Source organism: Cavia porcellus, unplaced genomic scaffold, assembly GCF_034190915.1.
Source record: "Cavia porcellus strain 051 isolate PalLab524CR breed Dunkin Hartley unplaced genomic scaffold, mCavPor4.1 scaffold_46, whole genome shotgun sequence".
NCBI lineage: Eukaryota > Metazoa > Chordata > Mammalia > Rodentia > Caviidae > Cavia > Cavia porcellus.
The window spans coordinates 711,401-736,500 of NW_026947529.1; the positions used below are offsets into that span (position 1 = coordinate 711,401).

Sequence of the window (25,100 nt, forward strand, 5' to 3'; positions counted from 1 at the left end):
CTACACGTGCAGTGCCTCCTGCTGTTATTCTATTCAAAGGTCCAGGGTAGATTGGAGTGGACAAGGGGAGCCCTGGGTAGACAAATCTTGTAGGGGAACGACAAAACAATGACAGTTTGGGGGGATGTCCTGGGCATGTGGCAGTGGTACAAACTCTGTGTTGCCCAACATGGCTTCCAGACACAGCCAGTGTCCACTGACTCAAAACCACCCTGACCAAAAATCACCAGCCAGAGATCACCCTAGCTCAAATTAAGAGGGAAATCTTGATATCTTGACAGGCATGGGGGTCCACACTCATCCGAGAAGGCCTGCCCACCTCTGTGGGTTCCTTAGCACCTGCTCCTGCACTTCTTCTGCACTCTTCCTCATGGCAATCAGTTCCAACATGGTGCCACATGTTAACAACGATGGCTTGCAAAGTACGTGGGGAGCCACCTTTAGGAGGGATTGTGCTGGACATGGGTTCTCCCTACCATGCATTAATGCTGTGCCTGGTTTTAACCCACTATGCCACACAGGAAAAGTGAGTCCCCATGGTTTCAGGGATCAAGGGAGGCTAAGATATTCTGGTAAGAAGCTCCACTGTGTGAGAGTGGGGCCAACACACACTATAGTCCTTGGTCTACAGCCTGGGACTGACTCACCTCAGACCATGGTCTGACCAGTCTGCTTGAGGACTGCACGTCTACTGCTTGGGGAGCAGTGTTCCAGGCCCAGGTCTGAAAATCTGAGAACTTTAATGCCCTGTGGGGTACAGAGGAGGAATGGGAGTGGGGCAAATGTCCATCATAGGGCTTAGGAAGTGATCACCAAAGTACAGGCATAAAAATCGGTCTCCTTTCTAAAGCTGTACCCCAACATAGATTTCGGCTTTAGGATGTGATGCATGGCTTGGAATAGGGCAGAGGGGCTTTTGGGTTTTTTTTTTTCATTTTTTATCAGTACCAGGGATCGAACTCATGACTGCCTGCTTGCAAGGCAGGCTCTTATGCCACTGAGCTAAATCCCCAGCCATGAGACTTTAGTTTTGTGGGGCATTAAAGTGCCCTTTGTCTGTGGTATGATATTTTCTCAGAGTTAGGGAGGTGAGTGGGTATTTTAGTGGATAAGCTCCAAAGTGAGAAGAAATCACACTGAGCCAACATTAGCAACAGTAGTAAGCAAGGGTCTTTATTATCCAACCTGCATATATCAGCCATCATCAGGCATTACATTCTTGCATAGTGTCACAAGCCTGAGCACATCCATGGAAGTCCATGTTAACTCATGCTTATATAACTATGTCCATGGTGTGCACAGGCTAATCAGTTGTGTCAGGTCCTACAGGTCCTCATACCCTTTGGTGTTGAAGCAGTGTGCAGTGGTTTCTCACATTCCACCACAACAAATATCAGGGAAAATGTATTTATTGTAAGTTACCCATAGAGTGGATTCATGCACATAAAGACCACAACAACAATAAATGTAAAGCATACTACCACCAATCCCACTGCAGTGCAGCTTATGGCTACCCAGAGTCAGGTGGATGCCAAGGATTCCCACCACTGCATGAGCAGGTCCTGGTGAAAGGCATTAAGGGCACAAAATTCTAAGTCCATTTCTTTTTTAAATTTTTTATTTAAAGAAAGAAAGCAAAATTAAAAGAAACAAAATACAAAAAAGCAAAAAGGTATAGAATATAGGACTCAAAAAATTAACATCCTACAATGACTAGTTGATACATTACTATTGTCATCTTAAAACTAGTTATTAACTTTACAAAAACAAAGCATAAAAATGGTTGAACACTGAAACATTGATGTGCAAACCCTTCCGTTCAATGATCTTACAGAAATTTAGTAATATGGCCATCTATCTTACACACTATATATACTGTTGTATCCTTTAGACCACTTTTCTTCCCCTTTTCTTTTACAGTATCTACTATACTTTTTTGGATCCCATTACTTTGTCAGTTTTTATTATTTTTTACACTAGAGAGACATTGTGATATTTACTAATGTGAGTCTTATTTATTTTACTAATGAGGATATTCTCAAGTTATATTCATTTACCTATAAAGGCCTCAAGATCATCCCTTACTACACCTGAGTAGTATTCCATTGTGTAAAAACACAATTTTTCATCCCCTTGCAGTTGATGGGCAGTTTGGATGTTTCCAAGATTCAGCTATCTCAATTGTGCTACACATATGGGTGTACATATATCACTGTAACATGATATTTTCAATTTTTCTTGGAAAATATCCAGGAGGGGAATAGCTGGATTGAATGAATCTTCCAAATCTAGTTTTTTGAGGAATTTCCACACTGAGTTCCACAGTGCTTTCACCAGTCTGCATTCCCACCAACAGTGGACAAGTGTTCCTTTTCCCCTTCATGCTTGCCAACATTTGTTTCAGTTGATTCCTTGAGTGCAGCTGTTCTTTCAGGAGTAAGATGAAATCTCAGTGCTGTCTTAAATTGCATTTATCAAATGTCCAGTGATGGTGAACATTTCTTCATGTATTTATTTGCCATTTGTATATCTTCTCTGAGAACTGTGTGCTCATCTCTGACACCCATTTTTGGAAAGGGTCTTTGAATTTGGGGGCTAGATGTTTTTCAATTCTTTATATGTTCTGGATATAAGTTCTTTGCCTTATATGCAGATTCTTCCTCACTCTGTAGGGTTTTTTTTTCACTTTGTTTGATTTCCTTTGAAGTGCAAATCTTTTTAGTAATATGAGACCCCAGTTGTTGATTCTGTGAAGTATTTCACATGTGGTTTGCATTTTATTCATGAATTCTCTGCCAACCCTCATATCTCTAAGATTTCTACCTAACTTGTCCTCCAGTGGATTTTTGTTCCTTTTTCAATATGTACATCTGTGATCCACTTTGACTTTAGTTTAGTGTACGATGATAGGCATGGGTCTAGTTTCAGTCTTCGGCATGTAAAGTCAACTTTTCCAACACCGTTTATTAAAGAGACTATCTTTTTCCAGTGATCATGTTTAGCCCCTTTGACAAATATAAGGTGGCTATATTTGTAGTAATGTTTGCATCTTCTAATCTGTTCTATTGACCCTTATGTCTATTTCTCTGCCAGTATCATGCTGATTTTATTATTGTGGCTTTGTAGTATAGTTTCAAGTCAGGAATTGAGATGTCTCCTGTCTTGCTTTTGTTGTCCAGAATCACCTTTGTTATTCTAGATTTCTTCTGTTACCAGATGAATTGTAGGAATATTTCCTCTAGATATGAATGTATGTCAATGATATTTTGATTGGAATTGCACTGAATCTGTGCAACAGTTTTGGGAGTATGGCCATTTCTACAATGTTGGCTCTTCCTAACCAAGAGCAAGAAATATCTCTCCATTTTCTAATATCCTCTTGAATCTCCATTTTCTGAGTAGTATAATTTTCAGCATATAGGTCTTTTACATTCTTAAGTTGATTCCTAAGTATTTCATTTTTAGATGCTAGTGTGAAAGGCTACATTTCCATAATTTCCTTCTCAGTGAGTTTTTGTTTGTGTACAGGATTGCTATTGATTTTTGAGTGTTGACTTTATATGCAGTTATGCTTCTGAATTTGTTTATTACCACTCCTAGTCTTTTAATGCGGTTTTTATCATCTTGTATGCAGAGTATCATGTTGTCTGCAAATAATCATAATTAAACTTCTTCTTTTCTTATTTTTATTTCTTTAATTTCTACCTCTTATCTGATTGCTCTGGCTAACATTTGCAGAACAATATCTAATAGGAATGGTGATAGTGGACATCGTTGTCTTGTTCCTAATTTTAGTGTGAAGGTTTTCAGTTTTTGTCCATTTAGTATTTAGTATAACATTGGCTGTAAGTTTGTCATAAATGGTCTTTATGATATGAGGTACATAGCGTCTATTCTGAGTTACTGTAGGGTTTTTATCACGAACAGGTTCTGTATGTTATCGAAAGCTTTTTTGCATGCATTGAGATGATCAAGTGATTTTTATTTTTGGCTCTGTTGATGTAGTGTATTACATTTATTGATTTGTATATGTTGAACCACCCCTACATTCCTGTAATAAATCCAACTTGGTTATGTTGTATAATCTTCTTGATGACTTGCTGCACTCTACTTGCCAATATTTTAATGAGATTCTTTGCATAGTTCTGCTTTTTGGTTGGATCTTTTTCTGGTTTTGGTATCAGAGTGACACTTGTTTCTAAGAATGAAGTAGGGAGGACTGCTTCTCTTTCAATTTCATTGAAGAGTTTAAGGAGTACTGGAGTCAGATCTCTGAATTTCTTATGGAATTCAGCTCTGAATCCAGCAGGATCTGGCCTTTGTTTGTTGGTAAGTTTTGAATCACATTTTTGATTAAAATAGCTGATATTGTGTTATTCAAAATTGGAATATCTTCTTGTTTGAGTGTGGATAGTTCAGGTGTTTCTAGAAATCTATTTCCTCTGTTTTCCATCCTATGTGAGTAAAGATTTTCAAAGTAGGTGCTCATGAGGTTTTGAATTTCCATGGTATCTATAGCATTTTCTCTCTTTTCAATCCTTATTATTTAGGTTTTTTTCTTGATAAGCTAGAGGTTTATCAGTTTTATTCTCTCAAAAATCCAGCTCTTTGATTCATTAATTCTTTCTATTGTATTTATACTTCCAATTGCTTTTATTTCTGCTCTACTCATTAGAATTTCCACTTTTCTAGGAACTTTAGGTTTGACTTACTCTTCCTTTTCTAGAAGCTTGAGATGTACCATTACATTATTTATTTGTGCTCATTCAATTTTCTTGATGTGACTACTTATTACTATGTATTTCCCACTTAGGACTGCTTTCATTGTGTCCCATAGGTTGTGATATGTTGTTTCTGCATTTTTCATTGTATTGTAGGAATTGATTTATTTCTTCTTTAATTTCTTCTGTAACCCACTAGTTTTTCAGAAGATTATTTAATTTCCATGCATTTATGCAAGTTTTGCAGTTTTTGCCACTGATTTCCAATTTTAGTGCACTATGGTTACATAATATGCATGGAATAATTTTGCTCCATTTGCATTTACTTAAGAATGTTTTATAGGATAATATATGGTCTGTTTTGTAGAATGTCCCATGTGCAGCTGGGAAGACTGTATGTGCTGATGTGGTTGGGTGGAATACTATGTAAACATCCACTAAGTCCATTCACTCACAGGTATTATTCAGTTCTGTTATTTTTTGCTGACTTTTTGTCCCAGGTGACATATCTCTTTGTGACAGTGGGGTGTTCAGGTGTCCTATTACAATTGTGTTCATGTCCATTATTATTTGTCTTACACAGTTCGGTGCCCCTCTATTTGGTGCATATATATTTATAATTGTTAGTGCTTCCTTTTGTAGTTTTCCATGTATAAGTTTGTAGTGGCCTTCATTATCTCTTTTAATCATTTTAAGTTTGAAGTTCACTTTGTCTGAAAACAGTATATCTAGCTCTGCTCTTTTCTGGGTTCCTGTTGTGTGGAAACTGTTTTCCATGCTTTGACTTTTACTATGAATTTCTTTTTGAGTTGGATGTGTTTCTTGTATACGGCATACTGTGGGATCCTATTTCTTGATCCATTCTGTTAACCTGTTTCTTTTGATAGGTGAGTTGAGCACATTTACATTACAGATATCACTGATATTTAATGGCTTGATTTTGCCATGTTGTGTTTCTGTTGTTGGTTTCCTGCTTTGCTCCCTTGTTTAATTTCTTGTGGTTTCTTTCTGTTCTAGAGATTGTGGTCATTTTTATCTCTATCTAGCATGTCTTTCAGTACTTTTTATATGATTGGTTTGGTGGACATGAATTGCTTCAGTTGTTCTTTGTCATGGAAGTATCTTGTTTCTCCATTAAATTTGAAGTAAAATTTTACTGGGTAAACCAGTCTAGGTTGAAAATTGTTTTCTTTTAGGGTTTGAAATACTTCACTCCAAGCGTGTCTTAACCTGAAGATTTGTGCTGAAAATTCTGCCGAGATTCTAATAGTATTCTCTTGATGTGTGAGTTGTGTCTTTTCTCTAAAAGCTTTCAGTATTCTGTTTTTATGCTGTATATCTCAGATCTTAATTATTATATATCTGGGTGCACATTTATGTTGGTTGTGATGGTTTGGCATTCTGTATGTCTCACTTATTTGTATATCAGACTTTTCCTGCCTTTGGGAAATTTTCTGCTATGACTTCTTTAATAGTTTACTGATGGCATTAGTATTGACTCCTGCATCTTCACAGTGTCTATGACTCTTACAATATTTCTCTTGGCATCCTATTAAAGCTACTGAATTATCATTTTGTGTTACTTTGTTATTTTTATAAGTTCTAAACTTTCACAATCACTATGTGCGACTCTATCCTCAAGCTATCCTCAGCTTCATTTAAATGGTTTTGTGAGCTTTCAATAGAATTTTTTTTTTGTTTTGGATATTTCTTTGAATTTGTTTCATGGATTCTGCTTGTTTTCTACATTGTTCATTCAAAATTTCAATCATTTTCCTATGCTCTTAATTTTTTAATCTAGTTTTTCTCTAGCTATGCTGAGAAACTAGTTTAATAGGGCTGGTATTTCTGTCTTTACATGGGTGATTCTTTCTAATTTGATTTCTGCTATAGCCTCATGGATTTATTTCTTTACTTTAGTTGATATCTTTTCAGAGAGTCCTGATGTATGACTTTAAGATCCTCTATTTCAGTGTTGCCTGTACTTGCTCCTGATGGACTAGATGTTTGAGATTGCATTTTGCCACTTTGTTTTGTCATTTTCACTCTTTGGGTAAATATTTGGTCTTTCAGTTCCAACATAGTGTGAATTTTAGGGTCCTACTGTGTGGTTGATATTTGTGCAATTGCTGGGTACCAAAATGAAGAGGATAGCCAGTCACCTGCATTCCTCCAGCAGGGCCTGTTTTGTGAGTCCTATATTCTTCTTGGGCTAACTAGCCTAGAAGTATTGATGTAGGTCCACTCTCAGTTCCTCCTATTCCTATGTCTTCAGGTTCTTGGAGGTCACCAGATCTCCTTGTCCACAGCTTTTGTATCAGCTGAGGCCCTACTGTGTCATTGGGTGTTTTATGAGCTCTTTTAATTTTCTCTAAGTTGGAGGAGGCCTTATTGGCACACTACTCAATTTGTCTGATGTTCTCTGTGTGGAGTATTACTCAGTCCCTTGCCAGGTTTCCCAAGGGCTTACAGGTGGAGGGAGCATCATTTCTGCTCCTACTACCCACTGCAAATCTCTATTTTAGGGATAAACTCACCAAACTGACTGCAGTCTGATGATGGTTTCTGTTTGCATGATGGGTTCCTGAATCTCTCATTGAGCCAGCATGGTAATCCTCTACAGTCCAAGGTTTTGGAAGAAAGGGTTGGGCCCAAAGATCAACTGCAATACTGAGTCCAGGAGGTGGTGGAGTTCTGCAAGGAGTGGGCCTGAGTGGTGGTCCAGGGTTTCCTAGGTTGCCGGTTCGGTGGGCGGGCATATGGTGGCAGTTCAGGCTTCTCAGATGTACATCCATTTGTTGCAAGGCCTCTTGTTTCTATCTCTGCTTATCAGGGATATAAATGCCACATTCTACATGCAAGAGGATGCAAGGACCTCCTTGTGCTGTTGTTCACAAATAAAGGCACATGTGGTTTTGCAAAACCACCTTTCACATTTGAGAAGTTTCATCCATGAGCAACATGAAGGCTAGCAAGTGAGGCTCACAGCTTGGGTCCTTCATTGACAATAGTTTCAATCTGGCGGGTTAGGCCCATGATCCCTGCCTTTGGTACCAACACAACCACCAGACAAAACCACCCAGCTACCTGAACAATATGGTGGCACCTGCTGAGTATTATGGCACCTATAGAACTGTTCCAGAATATTGTGGTGTGTCCATAATGATGGGTTTGATGGTGCCCTGGATATATGGGAATCCCCAGGTGTAGTATGCTGGTCATTGTGTGGATAGTTATTGTCAGCCCATTCTGACATAGACCTATGAGGCTTCCACAGTAAGCCAATTGGTGGGCACCACCCTGGAAAGCTTGGTTGCCACCTCAAATGTTTGTAACATTTGTCAGTGATACACAGTTACAGAAGTCAAGTGGTATCCACTCCATAATGGGGTTCCTCAATACTGCATTTACCTGTTGAATACAAAGTGGGGCTGCTCCCAGTTATGCTTCTTATCCAACTCCAGACACTGTACATAACAGGGCCCAGTCCCTGTAGTGTGGTCCTGTTCTCCAAATCAGCACCTTGCTGCCCTGGCATCTCTGATCCCAGGGTGCTGCTATCAACAAGTTTATCAAATTATGCCAACTGCTCACAGGCTGTCCCTTGTACATTCTGTAGAACTTGTCACATAGAGGGAGTGCTGGCTGGAATAAATTTGGGACACCTCCTGTGGGCTCAACTTTGGTTTATCAGCCCCACTTTCCCATAGCTATACCACCTATGTTGGGACAGTTTCACTGACATTTTAATTCAACTGCTTTGCCAGCTACCCTATTCCAGGGCTAAACAGATTGTATACATGTATTATGGGTAGAGAGGAGCAGTCCCTGAAGTCCCCATATTCCGGCTAGGGGCTCCTCCTCCTCCACCTTCTGTCAAGTAGCAGGTCTGTCATGCAATGCCAGGGAACGCTCACAGAGATTGTCCTGGTCATGGGACAGAAGGAGGCGGTGCTCCCTGGGTCATGCAGTATGACTTCAGCAGGAACCAGCAGTGATTCCAACGCCAACATGGGATTCACATTTCTACCACTTTTAAAGCTTTCAACTTGCCCCTGGGAGTCAGATGGACCCTTCCCAGTCTGTACATGTCTCTTATCATTATCAGTAATCAGGTAAGTGAATATTCATCACACAAGGAGAAACCCTGCTTATGTTTTGAGAGCACTATGGGCAGACTTTGACTTTTAGGTCAAAGTACACTGGTGTTTGTGAGGAAGTGCAGGAAGGAGACTCCTTCTACCTTACGAATCATATATTCACTTCAGAAATCATTTTGATAGTATATTTAAGAGTAACACATCTGACTACCTTAACATTCCGTGCATCTAATCCTGTCTATGTCATGAAGAGAATTTTATAAGATATTCTAATCAACTTTGTTTTTATTAACTAAAATCTACCATGTGACTACCCAGTAATGCCTGAATGAATAAACAAACAGCAAGCTATGCATTGAAAGTTTGCTAAAAAAAAAAAAAAGGAAAAGGAAAACACTATATAATAACCTCAGAATGATTGATTGGTGAAAGAAGGCAGAGAGGTCAAATTTTGTCCAGTCATTAAATATATTTTCAAAATATGATAAGACACATGTATGATAGAAGGCAGGTCAGTCTGTGCTTATCTGATACAAAAGATAATTCTCTGTTCTAACAATAGTTGCTGTGATCAGGAATCCAGGAGGCTTTGCTGGGGCTGCTACCATAGGAGCTTGGTGCACATGGCTATATACTCAGTGAATATGCCACTAGGGCAGAATATACTCTCAGGTTCTGTCCCTTGCCTACAGGCAAGTCTCAGGACAAAAGCCTGATGTCTCCTCTGTCTGTTTCCACTTTTCTTGCTCAAGGTTCATCAGCCTCTCCTCAGTGAAACTGCAGAGATAACAGTGACTTCTTCCAAGCCAGAGATTCAGAGAGGGAACAATCAAACAAACAAACAAAAAAGACAACCTAGGATACCTAAGGAGAACACAGGAAAACATCAGGAGAGGTTGGTCAAAGTTATTTGTGTGAACCTTATTAGACTCTCACATAACCTCTGTCATATTCCTGTACAGGCTGCGAAGGGCCCATCTGACTCCCAGAGGTTTTAAGAGTGAGTCAGGAAGTGGGAACAGAGCTCAGGATACACTTGCTTACCATGCATGAGGCCCTGGGCTCAATTTCAGCACTGCTAATGCAAAATAATAACACTAATTAATAAGAAGCTGGTAAGTTAGGCCCATAATATAGGGAAAAGGCCTTTCAGGAAATGGGCACCAGAAGATGAGCTCTCAGCAATTGAGCAGGAACCTAGGTCATAGGCCTGGTGGCTCACACAGGTGTGAATACAGGAGCTATGGACATCGATTTGGGGGTGTAGCTCCATCCATAATGCTTTCTTAGCCTGTGTGTGAGGTACTGATTTGAGGCACCAGCACCAATACATAGAAGAAATTGAGATGCTTGGGGAAAATTAAGACAGCTGAATCAATGTACTTCCACCCCCTCATGAAGGCCCCAGGGAAACATGTATAGGAGGTAAGTCTCATTTGTACCCCCACACAGCAGAAGCCAGGCACAGTGTGCACTGTATTCTCCCTCTATCCAACCCTTTGCTGGATTTCACTTCTAATTCTGTGCTCTACATGTGACATCAGCCCACAGATTTTACAAATGTCATCTCACACCACTGATGATATCCCCAGTTAGTAGATGCCCTAATGACCTCCACAGAGCAGAGGAACACATTGGGAAGGTCCTGAGAGGCATGGTGTCTTGTCTATGATTTCACAGGAAGTCAGAAGGACAAGTTCAATCAAAACCCCTATCTTTTGCCTCAAAGCGAGACCCTGCCTGCACTGCTGTTTTTTCTCAGCCCTCAGAAAGCTTTGTATCCTGCCAAGGATCCATCAGTTGGTTGAAGAAGCTGTTGTTTATTGTGAAAGACAATGGGGAGTCATTCTATGGGCTTCCATGTTATCCAGAGTAGGAATCTCTGTGAGCTACCATGGAACCAGGTTCACAGAGAAATCATGGAGAGAGCTGGTGGGTGCCTTTAATCATCAATTTACTAGGCTCTGACAGATGTAATGAACAGATTAAATATATACACTGCTCTCTTTTGCTTCAGCATTGTTCAGGCCACACAGTCACCCTGGAGAGCAGACCAAGTAATACCCACACCACTGTGAATGTGCCTAACTTCCTGGCCTCTGTACATGTGAACACATAACAGGGTAAGAGGAGTTCCTCTAAGACATACAGAATGGGATGAGGCATCATTATATAAACTGAAGATGGAGGAAAGGCAGGTGAAACCCACACTCTTTGCCCACTCACTTTGCAGATATTTATAGCACAGCACCCCTCTAGAGTGACCATGACTAGAGTAACACTGCAGATACCACCGTGGATCACAGAGATGACAGGCCACAAGGGTTGGAAAGGGAGGTGTATGTCAGGCTTCACTAAAGAATGGAGGAAATGTGGTAACAATACTATTAGTGACTTCTATAAGCACATGAGGACCACCTGGGTCAGCACTGCCGCATTCAAGCCCAAGAAAAGGCTGGGGCAGGGCTCTCTGCCACCGGAGCAGGAGATGGTTGTCCAACTCCATAAGTTGCCCAGTTGAGTTGGACCAACCTGAGCTCACTGAAAATGAGAACTGCAGTCAGGAGGGTTTGGCCTGGGTCTGTGGCCTTCTGGGGAGTGCACGGGACACTTTACAGAGACAAAGAGTCCAAGACTTGAGACCTCCTGCAACACTGAGGCATGCACAAGTGAGTGGGTTGAAGAAGAATGGGAAGCTTTCCTGGAGTGGATTTGTGCACAGAACTGTCTGTGACAGGCACTGGGAAGTTCTAGGGCCTGCAAGAAACAAGGACAGGTGGTGATTTTTCTCTTTCTGCTGACACAGGGTAGTACCTAACTGAGTTCAAGTCCGACATACAGAGTTTATACTAGATCCACCTCCAGTGACCTCACAAACTTTGGGATCAAAGTGAAAACAAGGCCAGGTACTCTGTCTTGAGGAATGCTAGAGCTCAGGCTTTTATTGGCTCCACAGCAAGCATCCTGAGCTCCACTTAGGCCAAGTCCTGCAAAGCACCTGCCTTTCCTTTCCTCTTTCCTTGCACCCCTTGTTTTATTTTCAGTTTTCATTTCTACTCCTAAGTCAGTAATACTTTTAAACATTAAATTCTAGGGCAATTTAAAATAAAAGTTAAGATACCATTCATTTCATCATGTTCAATTCAGTAACATATAAGCACATCGTCAATTTGTACAATTTCCACATCTGTTGAGTTCCAGCTTTCTGCTCAGTTTTGGACCCATCCATACCCTTGTCCTCTCCTGCTATACCCCACCCACCTCTGACCTTTTTTCACTGTGATTTAGTACTCTGGGTCTTTAATAATCATTTATTAGATTCTGTTCAGTCAAATTTTATTGGATGACACTGGCTGCTATTGCTCTTTGATAGAAGAGAGAACCCCAGATAGTCAAAATCTATGAGGAAAATGTAGAGATCATTGTGTGTCAACTCATCTTTTCATGTTGGAAAAGCTTTCCCATGATTTCAGTGATAGAGTGGAGCTAGAAAGGTCTGATTCATTGCATTTGAAAAGCAGAAACAAGAATAATATAGAAACAACAACACGAAAACTTTCCTTACAAAGCATATTCAGACAGATAGTTTGTGATACAGGTGTGAAAGAGGTGTCATGAGTTCATTCTGTGAGAGAAGAAAAATTCTTATAAATCAAAAGAGAATCACCACAGGTGACCAACAAGGGCAGAAAATGCTGAGTCTCCAAAGCTGATTCATGCAGGTACACATCCCTGAGATGTGCTGAGTCTCCACCTGATGGCAGGTTTTAAGGCAGGTGATGAACAGCACTGGGGAGAACATGGTGGTGGAGCAGAGCCCTGTCTTGCAGCTCCCATCAGAGCACTACACAAGTGTCCCTGGATCTGGCAGGATTAACAATAGAGGTTTATCCCTCACAGAGAGCTGTGCAACTTTACAAGATTTCTTTTCAAGAGTTTGATTCACACCTGTTTGAAGCAGGAAGGAATCGGGACCATCCCTATCTTCCATGTAAAGGGTGTGGGGCATCAGTGTGGGCCACAAGAACCAGGGAAAGAAGCTAAGGAATCTGATCATGAAATAATACATGGATGTGAGAACAAAGACTCGGTTTTGAAAGTGAAATGTCTCTGATATCAATGTGCATCCACACATAGACATGTAAGAATCTACATCCAAGAACGGTGTCTCAGCAGTGTAGTTACTTATGATGACACTGGCTCAAAATAAAATAATTTTAAAAACAGAATTTAGCATTGTTCAGGGTAAGGCCCTTGTCATAGTTTATGTCTGTGGCCCCCAGACCTCGTGCCTTTACATTATGCATCTGTAACTGGTTCATTGTTTAGCATTTGGATTAGGGGTTTGAGTGCTACACAGGCCTAGGTGTGGAGCCAGAATATGATATAATTGCAGGAAATAGGCCTGTCTTGCTCTTTTACCTGTTTCCTCCTTGCTGTTTGCAGCCACCATGAACTGTGGCCCCACCAGGCCAGCCTGCCTTGGAGCCAACTGAGTATGGACTGAAAACTCCAAATCTGTAAGAAGTAAACCTTTCCTTTCCCAACTTTTGGTATCAGGTATTTTTTCTCAGCAACCCATAAAAGGTAACAAAGACATCCCTGCATTCAATTCCCAGAATTCTGTTAAGGAAAAAACAAACAAACAAAAAACAAAAAACTGGGAGCTGCATGAGGGGCTTCAGAGTACCATTGCCTGGTCTTTCTGAAGAGCTGTGTACCCCAAGTAGCTTGAACCTCCACACCTTTCTTGGGCACTTTGATTTAAAAAAAAAGATCAATTCCATGAGGGAATTGGAGAAATGAAGAAAGGAGGATGTTCACCCAAGAATGCAAAGTCTTAGTGACAATGGAGAAGAAATTCTCAATTCTCTCCTAAACTGCATGTTGACCACAGTTAATAAAAACTGCTACACAATGGGATTATAGTCCCAATAACTCTGAAAGAATTTGTAGGTTAAGAAGGTGGTATATACTTTATCTAGACTGATTCTTTCTAAAAAGGAGCCATAGGTCAAAAGCACATTTTATCCGATAAACATACATAATCATTATGAATTTCTAAGAATGGATAGCCTGTACCTGTACTCCCAGCACTCTGGGAGGTTAAGGAAGGAGGAGCACAAGTTTTTGAATAAATTATTTTGACACTGTCCTAAAAATTAAAAAAAAAAAAACAAACAAATTTGAAACAAAAACAAATTTTAAAAGTGCATACATATATAGCTCATGCAGAAATTCCCGGGATCAATGAATATAGTATACAAACTGCATAGTATGAAACTATGCAGTTTCATAGTAGACAAAGTTATATAGCATATGAAGTATACTATAGCTTCATATATATAAACTGCATAGGATGAAAACTTTAATCTACTTATAAGTGCTTTCATATTTTCTCTATTAATATCTACTTGTGCTACATTAAAATAAGAAAAGCTGAAAAAGGGGTTGTTTGTTTTGTTCTGAGACAAGGTCTTGCTATGTACTGCAGGCTGACCTTGAGTCACCAAGTATTTCAGGCTAGCCTCGCACTCCCTGTGATCCTGGTGTCTAACCCACCTGAGTGCTGGGATTCCAGGCATGCACCACCATGCCTTGCAGAAAAGTGTTTTTTTTATATCTTTTTATTTTAAAGAGGATAAAACCAAATGAAACAAAACAGAATAGACTCAATCAAAACAAAATAGATGAACCTGGTACATGACTTACAAACAAAATCCAACAATAGGATGTTTGGCCTGTCTCTCAGCCTGCACAGAAAATGACTCAACACCTTGCTGAACTCCAAATTTGTCCAGATAATTGGGCAAACACCTAGATTTTTTAAGATGTCTTAAACATGCTTTGTTTAAGGACCAATTCATATCAAGTGCCAGGGAAAGAACACAGAAGTTTGATTTAGTATTTCTAATTTCTGGAATTTATCCCAAGAAAAAAAGATATATGCTCAACGCAGTTTTTCTAAGAGAAACTAGACTTGTGTACACAGTCAGTAACAGGATAACTAAGTACAAGTCTACCTATGCATGTAATATAAACAAACAACATTATGCAAATATATAAATGATGTGAGCAGAACTGGGTAGTAATCGTTAGAGACAGCCGAATATAGAGAAGATGGGTATTCTGCAGCAGGGTTTAACAATGTGGGTGAATTATTTTCATTTGTGGATTTAAATTTTTAAACACTACTGATAACACTTCCTCATGCCTCAAAGCCCCAGCCCACATTCATTCTCCTCACAAAACCTAAACACCCAAGTGCCGCCAATATTAAAAAATCAGAAACCCCCATATCAATGGAACGGACTGGAGTCAAAGCATGTGCAGGTAGAATAATAACTGCTGTCTTACTGTTACATCTAGGTCCTCTCTCAGTCTCTGCAGGAAGGACTTCTGAGTAGAATCCAATCGTCCTTTCAGGGTAAATGTCCGCGGCTCAGTATGGCCAAGCTCACTGACAGCAGAGGCCATGTGAAACCCCAAGCTGCTGCACCACAGGTCCCAAACCAGGGCTGGGTTCCCAGCAGCGCCTGTCAGGGGGGACCAGAGATCCCGGGCGACATGTCAGGCCTGGCCATGCTGATCCCCTACGGAGAAGAGAGAGGAAGGGAGAGAGGGGCCCTGCAGACCTCAGGCCAGGTCGCCTCAGCACCGCGCCTGCTGCCGCCCTGGGCCCCCCGACCCGAGACATCCCTCCCTGGGCACTTGCGCAGCAAACATCAGGGCCACCGGGCCAAGCCGCCACTCACCGTGGGCTCTGCCCTTCTACCTGCCCCAGACCCCAGCCCTGGCCCTGCCACAGCCTAGGCCACCTAAGGAAGAGCGCTCCAGTCGCCAGATGGCATTGCTAGCTGCAAAATAGCGACTCCAGGCACAAGACCAGCATCCACTACAAAGCAAGGCCGGGGCGGGGCGGGACTGAGCTGGGATGTGCAGGCGCGTGGCTCAGGGTGGTCCATGGGCGCAGCCCGCCCAGGTTGGGCCTGATGAAGTTTAATCTTCCTTTGAGACCAGGAGGTGGGGTCAAGCGGTGTGAGGGGTGGGCAAGGGGCGGGTCCAGAAGCTGGGATCCAGTAGGTGCAGAGTCCTCCTGTGAGGCAACAATGACGCAGTGGGTGTGGCAGTGGGGTCTAGGGTCCCGCTGAGGCAGGTTTGGCTGCAGGTGGAGGTCTCTGATGAGGCTTCTGGGAGACCCAGCCCCAGGCCTATTATGAGAGGAAGCAGAGGAGTGGACTGAGGCTTGGAATTTATAGATTTTTGGACTCAAATCTTCCAGGGCCTGAAACCTTAGACACACTTGGGAGCCTCAATTTCCACTATTGTTACTCTCCTATTATTTTGCTTTGAAATATTGAGGGTGTTTTCGGTTAAAAAACAAACCTGAGGAATGGTAATACTCATCTCTGGGCACTGCTGTGAAGATCTGATGAAAACCCTGCAGAGCTCTTCCCATGGTTCGTACCATATAGCAAGTGCTCAGGTATCATTGCTATTTGCATTGTTGCCCTTCTTTTATTACAGAGAAATGAGTGCTTTAGGTGTCTGTTATAGAATGTCTTCATAACCTATATGTATGTTTACATGTGAATATAACATACTAACAAGCATATTTAACACTTATGGATATCAGGCCAGGGCCTCTTTGAGGCACTTTACATATGTTAATTCTTACAAGAGTAGGAGTTAGGAATTATCTTCATTTTCATAGCTGTGTGAGCCTAGACACCAACATAAAATACCTTTTCCAATGACAAAGCAATGGACAGAATTTTAACCCAGTGGGCCTTGCAATACCATCTCTGTTAACAAACCGATACTTAGCACAGTACAGCTGCAGTTCTGCTTTGGATTTTTCAGTTTTGCTGTTGTGGCTGCCTCAATGTCTTGAATCAATTGAAACTATTTACCTTTTGTGATAACTCGGACCCTGGTATAAAATCCAAGGAAGCAAGAAATTAAAATTTGGGAAGCAAAGGCTTTATTTCCAGGCCTGGTGACACAGCCCCCAGGAGCCAATTTGGAGACTGCACCCCTCACAGCTAAAAGTCAGGGCTTTAATCTTGTAAATCCACAAACAGCTGTTGGTCACACAATGTAAGGAGGGGCATGGGGGTGTGGCGCACTACAAAACAGAAATGGCAATTGCAAGTCTCCCTGCATACAAGCAAGTTTAGATAAGAAGTAGTCTTGTTTTTCTTAGCAAAGAATAGAGTCTAACAGCAATTAACAACCTTAGTTACCTTACTTTAGCACCACAACTGTTATTTGTGGAGGGCAACAATGGTTAACATATCAATTAGTTAGGATTTTACAATTTTTTACACAGGAGAGCACTGATTAACATATCAATTAGGTCATCCAAAGGGAATAGGAAAACACATACAGTAAAGCCAAGTTACAGGTATTGCTATGATACAAATATAACAAAGCTATTTTTGTGAAGAATAGTACAATCTAATACAATCTAATGCAATGAACACAATTTGTGATGGACCACGAGGTAAGGAAGTGGGTTGTCAGGAGCTATTACCTCAGGCCTTTGTTTTATGGCCTTTTGGGAAGTTAAAACTTAACCTAGTTAGATGTGAAGGGAGACGGGGAGGGAAAGCAGCAGGTGGCGCTTATACAGAACAGGCTTCGGTGCGATAATTGGGGGCCTTAGGTTATAACACCTTTCATGGTCATTTTGATTTCGGAGAAGAATCTGAAGTCATAAGGATCCCAATCTGGTGAATTCAGTGGATGAGGCTGCACCGTAATGTATTTATGAGCCTTCCTTTCCATTGAATGGCACTCAGCAACTGCATTCACTATATTTTTTAATCTCAATTTGTAAAGACACTCACAAAGGAGGACTTCCAAACTGCTTCAGAAAAGCAAGAACAAATGGAGAAGTGTGTTTGAAGCAAAGAGATGTATTTTCTTCCATTTATCTTTAAGGAGGTGTTTTTTAAGGAGGATTAATGGGCATGCATCTTTTATTTTAGTAAATTTTAAAAGTATGAATATTAGATGTATATTTTGATCAGCCTTTGTACTTCTTCCTTGAGGTTGTTAATTAAACATCTGCATATTCACTATCCCTTATACAAAATAATTTGGACTAGAAGTGTTTGGAATTTCTGAATTTGTTTTTTAATTGAAGAACTTGCATAGACATCATATGTTGTCTTGAGGATGGGACCCAAGTTTAAATATGAAATTTATTTATAGTTCATATATAATTAAAACTCATAGCCTGAGTTTTATATATTTTTATAATTTATATATTTTTAATAATTTAAATATAAAAATATATTTTATATATAATTTAAATTATAAATATATTTTATATATTTTATAATTTTATATATTTTTAATAATTTTGTGTTTGACATGTGTACTATGTTGTTTCTCTGGTGTGGGAAACTGAAAATGTAGATAAGAGGCAAAATAAAATAAATATTGTGAACATTATCTAATGAGATGGGGAATTAGGGATGGAGGAGGGAGAAAGGAAGGAAGGGAAAAAATGATGAGAAAAGAAGGAAACAAAACTTTCATAAATAAGGAGGGGAAGGGAGTTGAAGCAAAAGTAGGACAATGGAGAATAAAAAATTCATAACATGTATGTTGGAAATTTCCCATGATTAACATGATCGTTATTTACACCTAACATGTACAAATAATCTTAATTAAAAAAACATTTTGTATTTGAAACAAAATTTGTTGCTGTGAAATCTTCAACTTTTGTCATAAAACATGTGTATTCCAAAGTTTTGGACTTTGTAGCCTTCAGACTTCAGACTTTGGATTAGGAATGCTTAACATGTATTTGAATAGTGATATGATGAATGTCCTCCCCCCCCTCAATAGACTGTAAGCTTCATGGTGAGAGAATGAGAGCAGGCTCTTTGCCTCTACTAGTGTCATGGTAAACATAAATAAACATAAATGTCAGTGCCCCTCCCAAGCCTCATGCAATCATGGATGCGGCCAAATCCAGTATTTCTGATTGGTTCATTGTCTAGTGCTTAGATTGGTGTTATGTGTGCTACACGTGCAGCGGGGAGGAGCTAGCATACAGTGTACCTGAGAGAAAAAGGCATTTCTTTCTTTTCGTTGTTCATGCTTGCTTTTTGTAGCCATCACAAACTGCTGCCCCTCAGCCATTTCATTTTGCTTTGGAGCCAACTGAGTGTGGACTCAAACCTCTGACCTGTAAGAAATAAACTTTCCTTATTTCATGTTGGGCATCAGGTATTTTGTCTTGATAATCAGTGAAAAGTAAGTAAGACAACTGGGAATCACTATATCTCAGTACCCGACTCAATGCCTGACACAAGAATGGTGCACTTTTGTTGACAGAAAGAAAACAAGCAGTAGCACACAATTATAGATTTGCATCACATGGAATGTCATTACTTCCAAGGTTTTGCAGTGAAATGTGGTCTCATCAGTTTTCCCTCAGAGGGTACTAAGCTTGTAATTTCTTTTGCTTTATTGTAGGGAATAATGCTCCTCTATCCAGTTTTCATTCTCTCTATGGTCTTAGAAATCAATTGTAAGCTGTTATATAAACTTATGCTGGGCATGGAACTCAGGATCTCTTTCATACTAGGCAAGTGCTCTACTTCAAGATATATTCCAGCCCTCCCTTTCTTATTCCTGGAGTTTAGACCATGAGAATGTGCTATGGTGGATGTCCAGCCCAAATGACTCACCAGGGAACTGCAGTTTTAGCCAAACGCTGACTGAAGTTATAGGACAGTCTACTGTGATCAAGAACTACCCAACTGAGCCTAGTCAAACCAAAAAATTGAGTAATAATTATAAAATTTTGCAATAAGGCACTGAGTTGGGAATGCTGTGTTATACAACAATGGCCAATGAGCAAGAAAGAAGTAAGAGAGGCACTATTCACAATAACCAAGGCAAGCAATCAGTCTAGGTATCTGTCTACAGGAAAACAGGCAAAGCAAACATGGCATGCACTTGTGCACACAGACATACACACACACAAACACACACACATACACACACACACACACACACAAATCCTGTTCAAACATAAAGAAGAATGAAATCTAGTCATATGCAGAAAAATTCAGGGAAGTGGAGGATATCATGTTTAACAAAATAATTCAGACACAGACCAATATTGCATGTTTTCTCTCATATGTGGAAAATAGAAAAAAAAGTAGAAGAGGGGCTACACAGGTTTGGGAGGACAGTTAGGAGAGAGGGTGTAGGTAGCAGAGGGGTTGACCAACTTGATCAATGTACAGTATATGCATATATGAAAATATCATAATGAATTTTCTTACTCTGTACAACTAGTATGTGTCAATAATTATATTTTTTAATGGAAAGGAAATGGAACAAATTTTAAAGCATGTGGGCAGTTTCAGGCTAATGCAGACTTTGCTTAGTAATCCCTTGCTCCTTTGGGGATTTGCAAGATATAGGAGAGCCTAGATTGTTGGAAAAATATCAATAGCCATATTCAAGGCTCAGACTCTTGGATGTGGAACATGAAGCAAGAGGTTCAAGGCTAAGTATCTTTCTATCTTTGATAAAAGTGTTTTTATTTTCCCCCAAGCAATGTATTGTACCAGAGTGGTTCCCTGACTCCAGATGGTGGGAGGATGGAGGGGTGGCTGTCTGACTCCAGGAACAGGGTTTGCTTGCTGACTCTACTATTGCAGAAATGATTTTGAACAGATCATCTTACTTTTCCACGCTTTGTTTTCACACTTAAAAGCAATCACTTATTTTAGCAGCTATGTAGAGAATGCAGATGAGAAATAGCATTTCCATGGTGTTCAAGAGTCAGAGGTTGCCAGAGTGTTTTGCAACTGTTCTTCAGCTTTGCATCTCTGGCCATCAAGGATGGACAAGGCTCTTGTGTTTCCCTAAGGATAACAGGAGGACAATGGCTTCTGCAGAGGGAGGCAGCAGAGCCCTAAATCAGGTCACCTTGCAAAGGGGCTTTGAATGTTTTGTCATTGAATCATTTTCCCATCCTCTAATTTTTCTTTTTCTGTTGCCCCTCAATCATTGTTTTGGTAATTATGATAATATTTACACATTTCAAAAGGTCCAACAAACAAGGAGGAACAATTAGAAATATTTGTTCTTTTTGTATGTACTGAGGGAACTATTACTGGTACAGTTTTAGCCTCCGTTACCCTGTTAACAATTTATTGCAGACATGGTTCTAGTGTGATTAATTTAGGTTTACAGCATTGTAACAGGAATCAGTGAAATAGGAATTAGGATTCTTGCAGGCATTAAGGACAGAAGCTGCCAAATGGAGTCAAGATGTCCAAAATGGAGCCTGCTGAGTTGTGACCCTCCAGGGACTTTACAAAAACATCTGCTGAATGTGCATCAGCTGTTCAGGAACTTTCCAGAACATGACCAGGCAGGCCATTGCCTGAAGGGTACATGGGCTGTGCATGGGCACTGTGTGAGCACTTTTTGGCCTGTTTTGGGGACTCAAGGAAGATTTTCTTGGGTGAGGCCCCAAGGTTAGAGAATGTACATGTTCAAGGTTAGAGAATGTACATGTACATCAGCAACAGTGGTAGGCAGTATGGAGCAGAGCAGAGGACCACTTTTTTGTTATATAATTCTTACACAGGTTGTTATCTCCTATTTACATTCTTGTGTAGTGCTCTAACCAGCCCATAGGAGTTCACCTGTGCTAAGCCATGGTTACATAACTATACCCCACTGTGTGCCTGTGCAGACAAGCATGGTCCTGTCATCAGTAGTCTTTAGATGTCCCCAAACTGGGAAGCAGTTGGAGTGGTTCCACACAACGCTTCCTAGATTGAACCCTGAAAAGTAGGTAGTCTTCCATAGGGTAGCTCTTTTCTAAACCCATAGAAACTTCTAGACAAAGACTCCCTCATGGGTATCCTACTCAGAACCCCATCCTTGCTGGTGGGAACTGTACTCCCTTGTCCTTTGTATCTATCAGAGTGGAGGAGCCTAAGGGGTAAATTGCTTGTGATGTCCCCAGAGACAGCAGGGAGGCAGACATGAGAACAATAGCAGCAGCAGGCAGCAAGCAGAGAGAACAATTGTGTCTTTATTGTCCAGCCTCTGTATATGTTATTATGTTTCTTGCATGCTGGCCTCCAAGTGGTGCCACAGGCTGATGACCATGCCTCTACCACAAGGATCTCTTGGGGACAATTACAATACAAACCATCACACATACAAGCAAAAAGCATTTCTCATGTGTTCTTCCCTCAGGGGACAAAAGTGGTGTCTCACTCATATCGCCTGCACTTCCTTCCCCTCAGTGGGACACTGCTCTTCTTACAGCAGAGGAAACAGAAATGTACTAATTATTCAGTGTTAACTACAAAACAACAGAAGTCAAAAGAAATAGTACATGGGAAACAGTGTTGCAATACAGGTGCACTGCTTCTAGACAGCCCCATGAGGCAGATGTGGTAAAGTTTGTTGTAGGGGATTCCCAGTTATTTTCAGAGACGGCTCCCTGACAGGCAGGCACCTGAGTCACACATGCATCTGACTGTTACTTAACAAGGATCTTCCTGGGTGAGAGGTGTTGGAGGAGGAGGTGAAATCTTCAGTTGTTCTCTAAGTCTAGGAACATTCTGCAGTTTAACCTTCAGCAGGTTAGCGGACTCTCCTGCAGGCATTTCCTGACTTACTTCACAAAGTCTTAGCTTTCCTGATTTCATCTTATTTTCTTTCATAGCACTGACTCTTGAGGCTTCTAGTGGGTATTTGCATGTGTCACTTGCATTTGTGTCTGACAACTATTCTCTCTTTGCCCAAACCCTATTCAGGATCCTCTGGTCACGTGACAGGGTCTGAGGTGTTTCCACAAAGAGGAGATGGGGACCTCCACACATCCTGTGCCTGGTGCAGAGGTTCCTGTCTTGTCATGGAGGAGAGTTGCTGTGTATCCCTGTGAAAGGCTCAGGAAAATTTAGTAAGCAGACTCAAAGAGGCAAATAATCAGAAGAGAGTGCAGGTGCTCAGAGAATGAGGTACATTATGGTCCAGGGCTGGGAGCTTCTGTGTTCTGGAGGATGGAAATCTGTGAAATTTGTGAATCTATAGAAAGCAGTGGCTCATGTTATAGGTGACAAGGAATGACCCATTTTCTAGGTAAAAGGCAAAAGAAGGCCCAGTTTAAGGCCTTATTTTATCTTTAAAATACTGGATTTTTTTTTCAGTGAGTTTCTGGGAAGGGAAAAAAATCATTGTAACTTTGGATACATTTGTATCCTGAAGCTGGGATTTCCCAGGCACCATTTCTGGCTCTACCGGGCCTTCACATTTACCAGTCCTTTGCCCACATCTTAGCAAAGCATGGGCTGCTGTGCCAGCAGCATTCCACTGAGACTGCAGGCTCTGCATTCATTACCTTAAACACAATGCATTTGTAAGACTTCCTCCAGAACAAACACTCATATGGCCTAGTTTAGCACAAAGTCCCTGGGGTGACCAGAAGTTAATCTAATTTAAGGTAATCTGTTATCCAACTCTGGGTCAAATGGGACCAGCAATCCTAGTCTTTTGAGGAATCTCCACACTGATTTCCACAGTGGATGCACCAGTCTATGCTCCCACCAGCAGTGGAGAAAGTTCCTTTTTCCCCACAGGCCCTCTAGTTCTTATGGTTCATTTCTTGATATAGATATTCTTTTCAGGGTGAGGTGGAATCTCAGGGTTGTTTTAATTTTTCACCTATATTTATTTCATCTTCCTCCCTCTGAGTTCATTTTTGGCTTCGGTGTTCATATCTGCGTTATCCAGTTTTAGCAATTGTCCTGCTAAGGCAGTTGGCCACAAGCCTCCATCCCTGATGTCTGATCACCCTTACCATCTGATTGGCACCTCATCCTCCGCCATCATGCAGCTCATGCCTGTCCAGCCAGGCATGCCTTCTGCAAGCATCCTGTTAGACTGGGTCAGGAAACAGCTCCCTTCCATCTGCTGCTTACTCTTAGTGTGGTCAGATCCCTGACCTGACCCAGCCCTGCAGCTGTTCATCCCTAATTTTAGTACATGCATGTGGAGTTCTCTGTTCTCCACTGTTGAACCCCTTGCAGTGGCACCTGCCTCTCTGAGGATAGTCCCCATATTGTGAGAAAATTCTTGACAACACAAACAAGGCCCAAAATGGTGGCAAAGAAGACTGTGGAAACTTCCTGAATGAACTAAGTCAATAAAAGACCTGGGTGCAGCTGCCTACTGCTTCAGTGGTTTGTTGTTCTGTCCCCGTTGCAGGACAATTTTTGTTGAGATCAGGAGAATCTCAGGCACAGAGTTAAGACTACATATGTTTAGAGCATACAAAAATAACAAGTGCCCTCTGTCACACAGTGTACATCTAAAGGTTAAACCAAGCAGTAAAATATTTTGACATCTCTTTACAGTTGGTCATGGTACTTAAAGCTTGATCTACATCTGCTGGAATTAATTAAATAAGCATTTAGTTATTGTATAAATTAGATAAACTTCTATTGATTAATAATGTGTATATGGTCATTAACACTGCATCCTAAATTTATTAAATTTCTAGAAGTGTCTGTTAAAAAACCTAAATTTTGCCTTAAGTGTCAAATCTAAGTAAGTGCACACAAAGTTTTTATATGGCATTGAAATTAATTATTGCTAACCTCATGGTATATTAAATACATTTCTTTTCCCAAGGGTGCAGGGTTTTATGAGATATAGTATGTGAAAAAGACACCTTATCATATCGATGACTCTAAATTACAGCCTTAATTGAGATCTGGGGTGTCTAGGAGAGATGGAGACCAGAGGGAGGTGACTAGATTGATGACTTTGTCCCACTACATTTGTGTGCATATACAGGTTTGGGTCTGAGAGATGCTGTGTGCAGAAGGCTCCTAAAGTGGTGTTTGCACACTGAAAGGGCTTGGCTGGTTGGCTGGCTTTGTCTTCTATCCAAAGTATTAACCAGCATCCCTCTCACTCAGTCCAGCTGCATCAGGAGCCCTCTCTAGTCCAGCATTGTAGTTCACACAATGGCCAGGAGATGGAGAAGGAGCAGCGAGTCAAATTTGACATGTTTTGTAGGAGGGCAGCAAGGAAAGTGAAGCTTTGGTAACAAGGAATAATAATATTAAAGGAAAATGTTGAACTCACTTAATTTTCATAAATCAAATGAACATTGACGGGGATGGGGATTTAGCTCAATGGCATAAGCGCCTGAGTTGCAAGCAAGCAGTCGTGGGTTCGATCCCCGGTATCGATAAAAAGAAAAATGACAAAT

The 25,100-nt window shown here is 40.8% G+C and overlaps 1 protein-coding gene across 1 annotated transcript in view; it reads right to left on the reverse strand.

Annotated features, from left to right (window-relative positions):
- Positions 1–15,716: 15,716 nt before the first annotated feature.
- The window catches only part of LOC134474950 (zinc finger protein 791-like), a gene marked incomplete at its 5' end in the record, with an annotated part of 82,750 nt that continues 73,366 nt past the window's right edge, over positions 15,717–25,100 (reverse strand). Inside the window, one exon of the mRNA XM_063244025.1 lies at positions 15,717–15,917. Coding sequence (XP_063100095.1) covers positions 15,717–15,917 — 201 coding nt within the window. The remainder of the gene's footprint in view (positions 15,918–25,100) is intronic.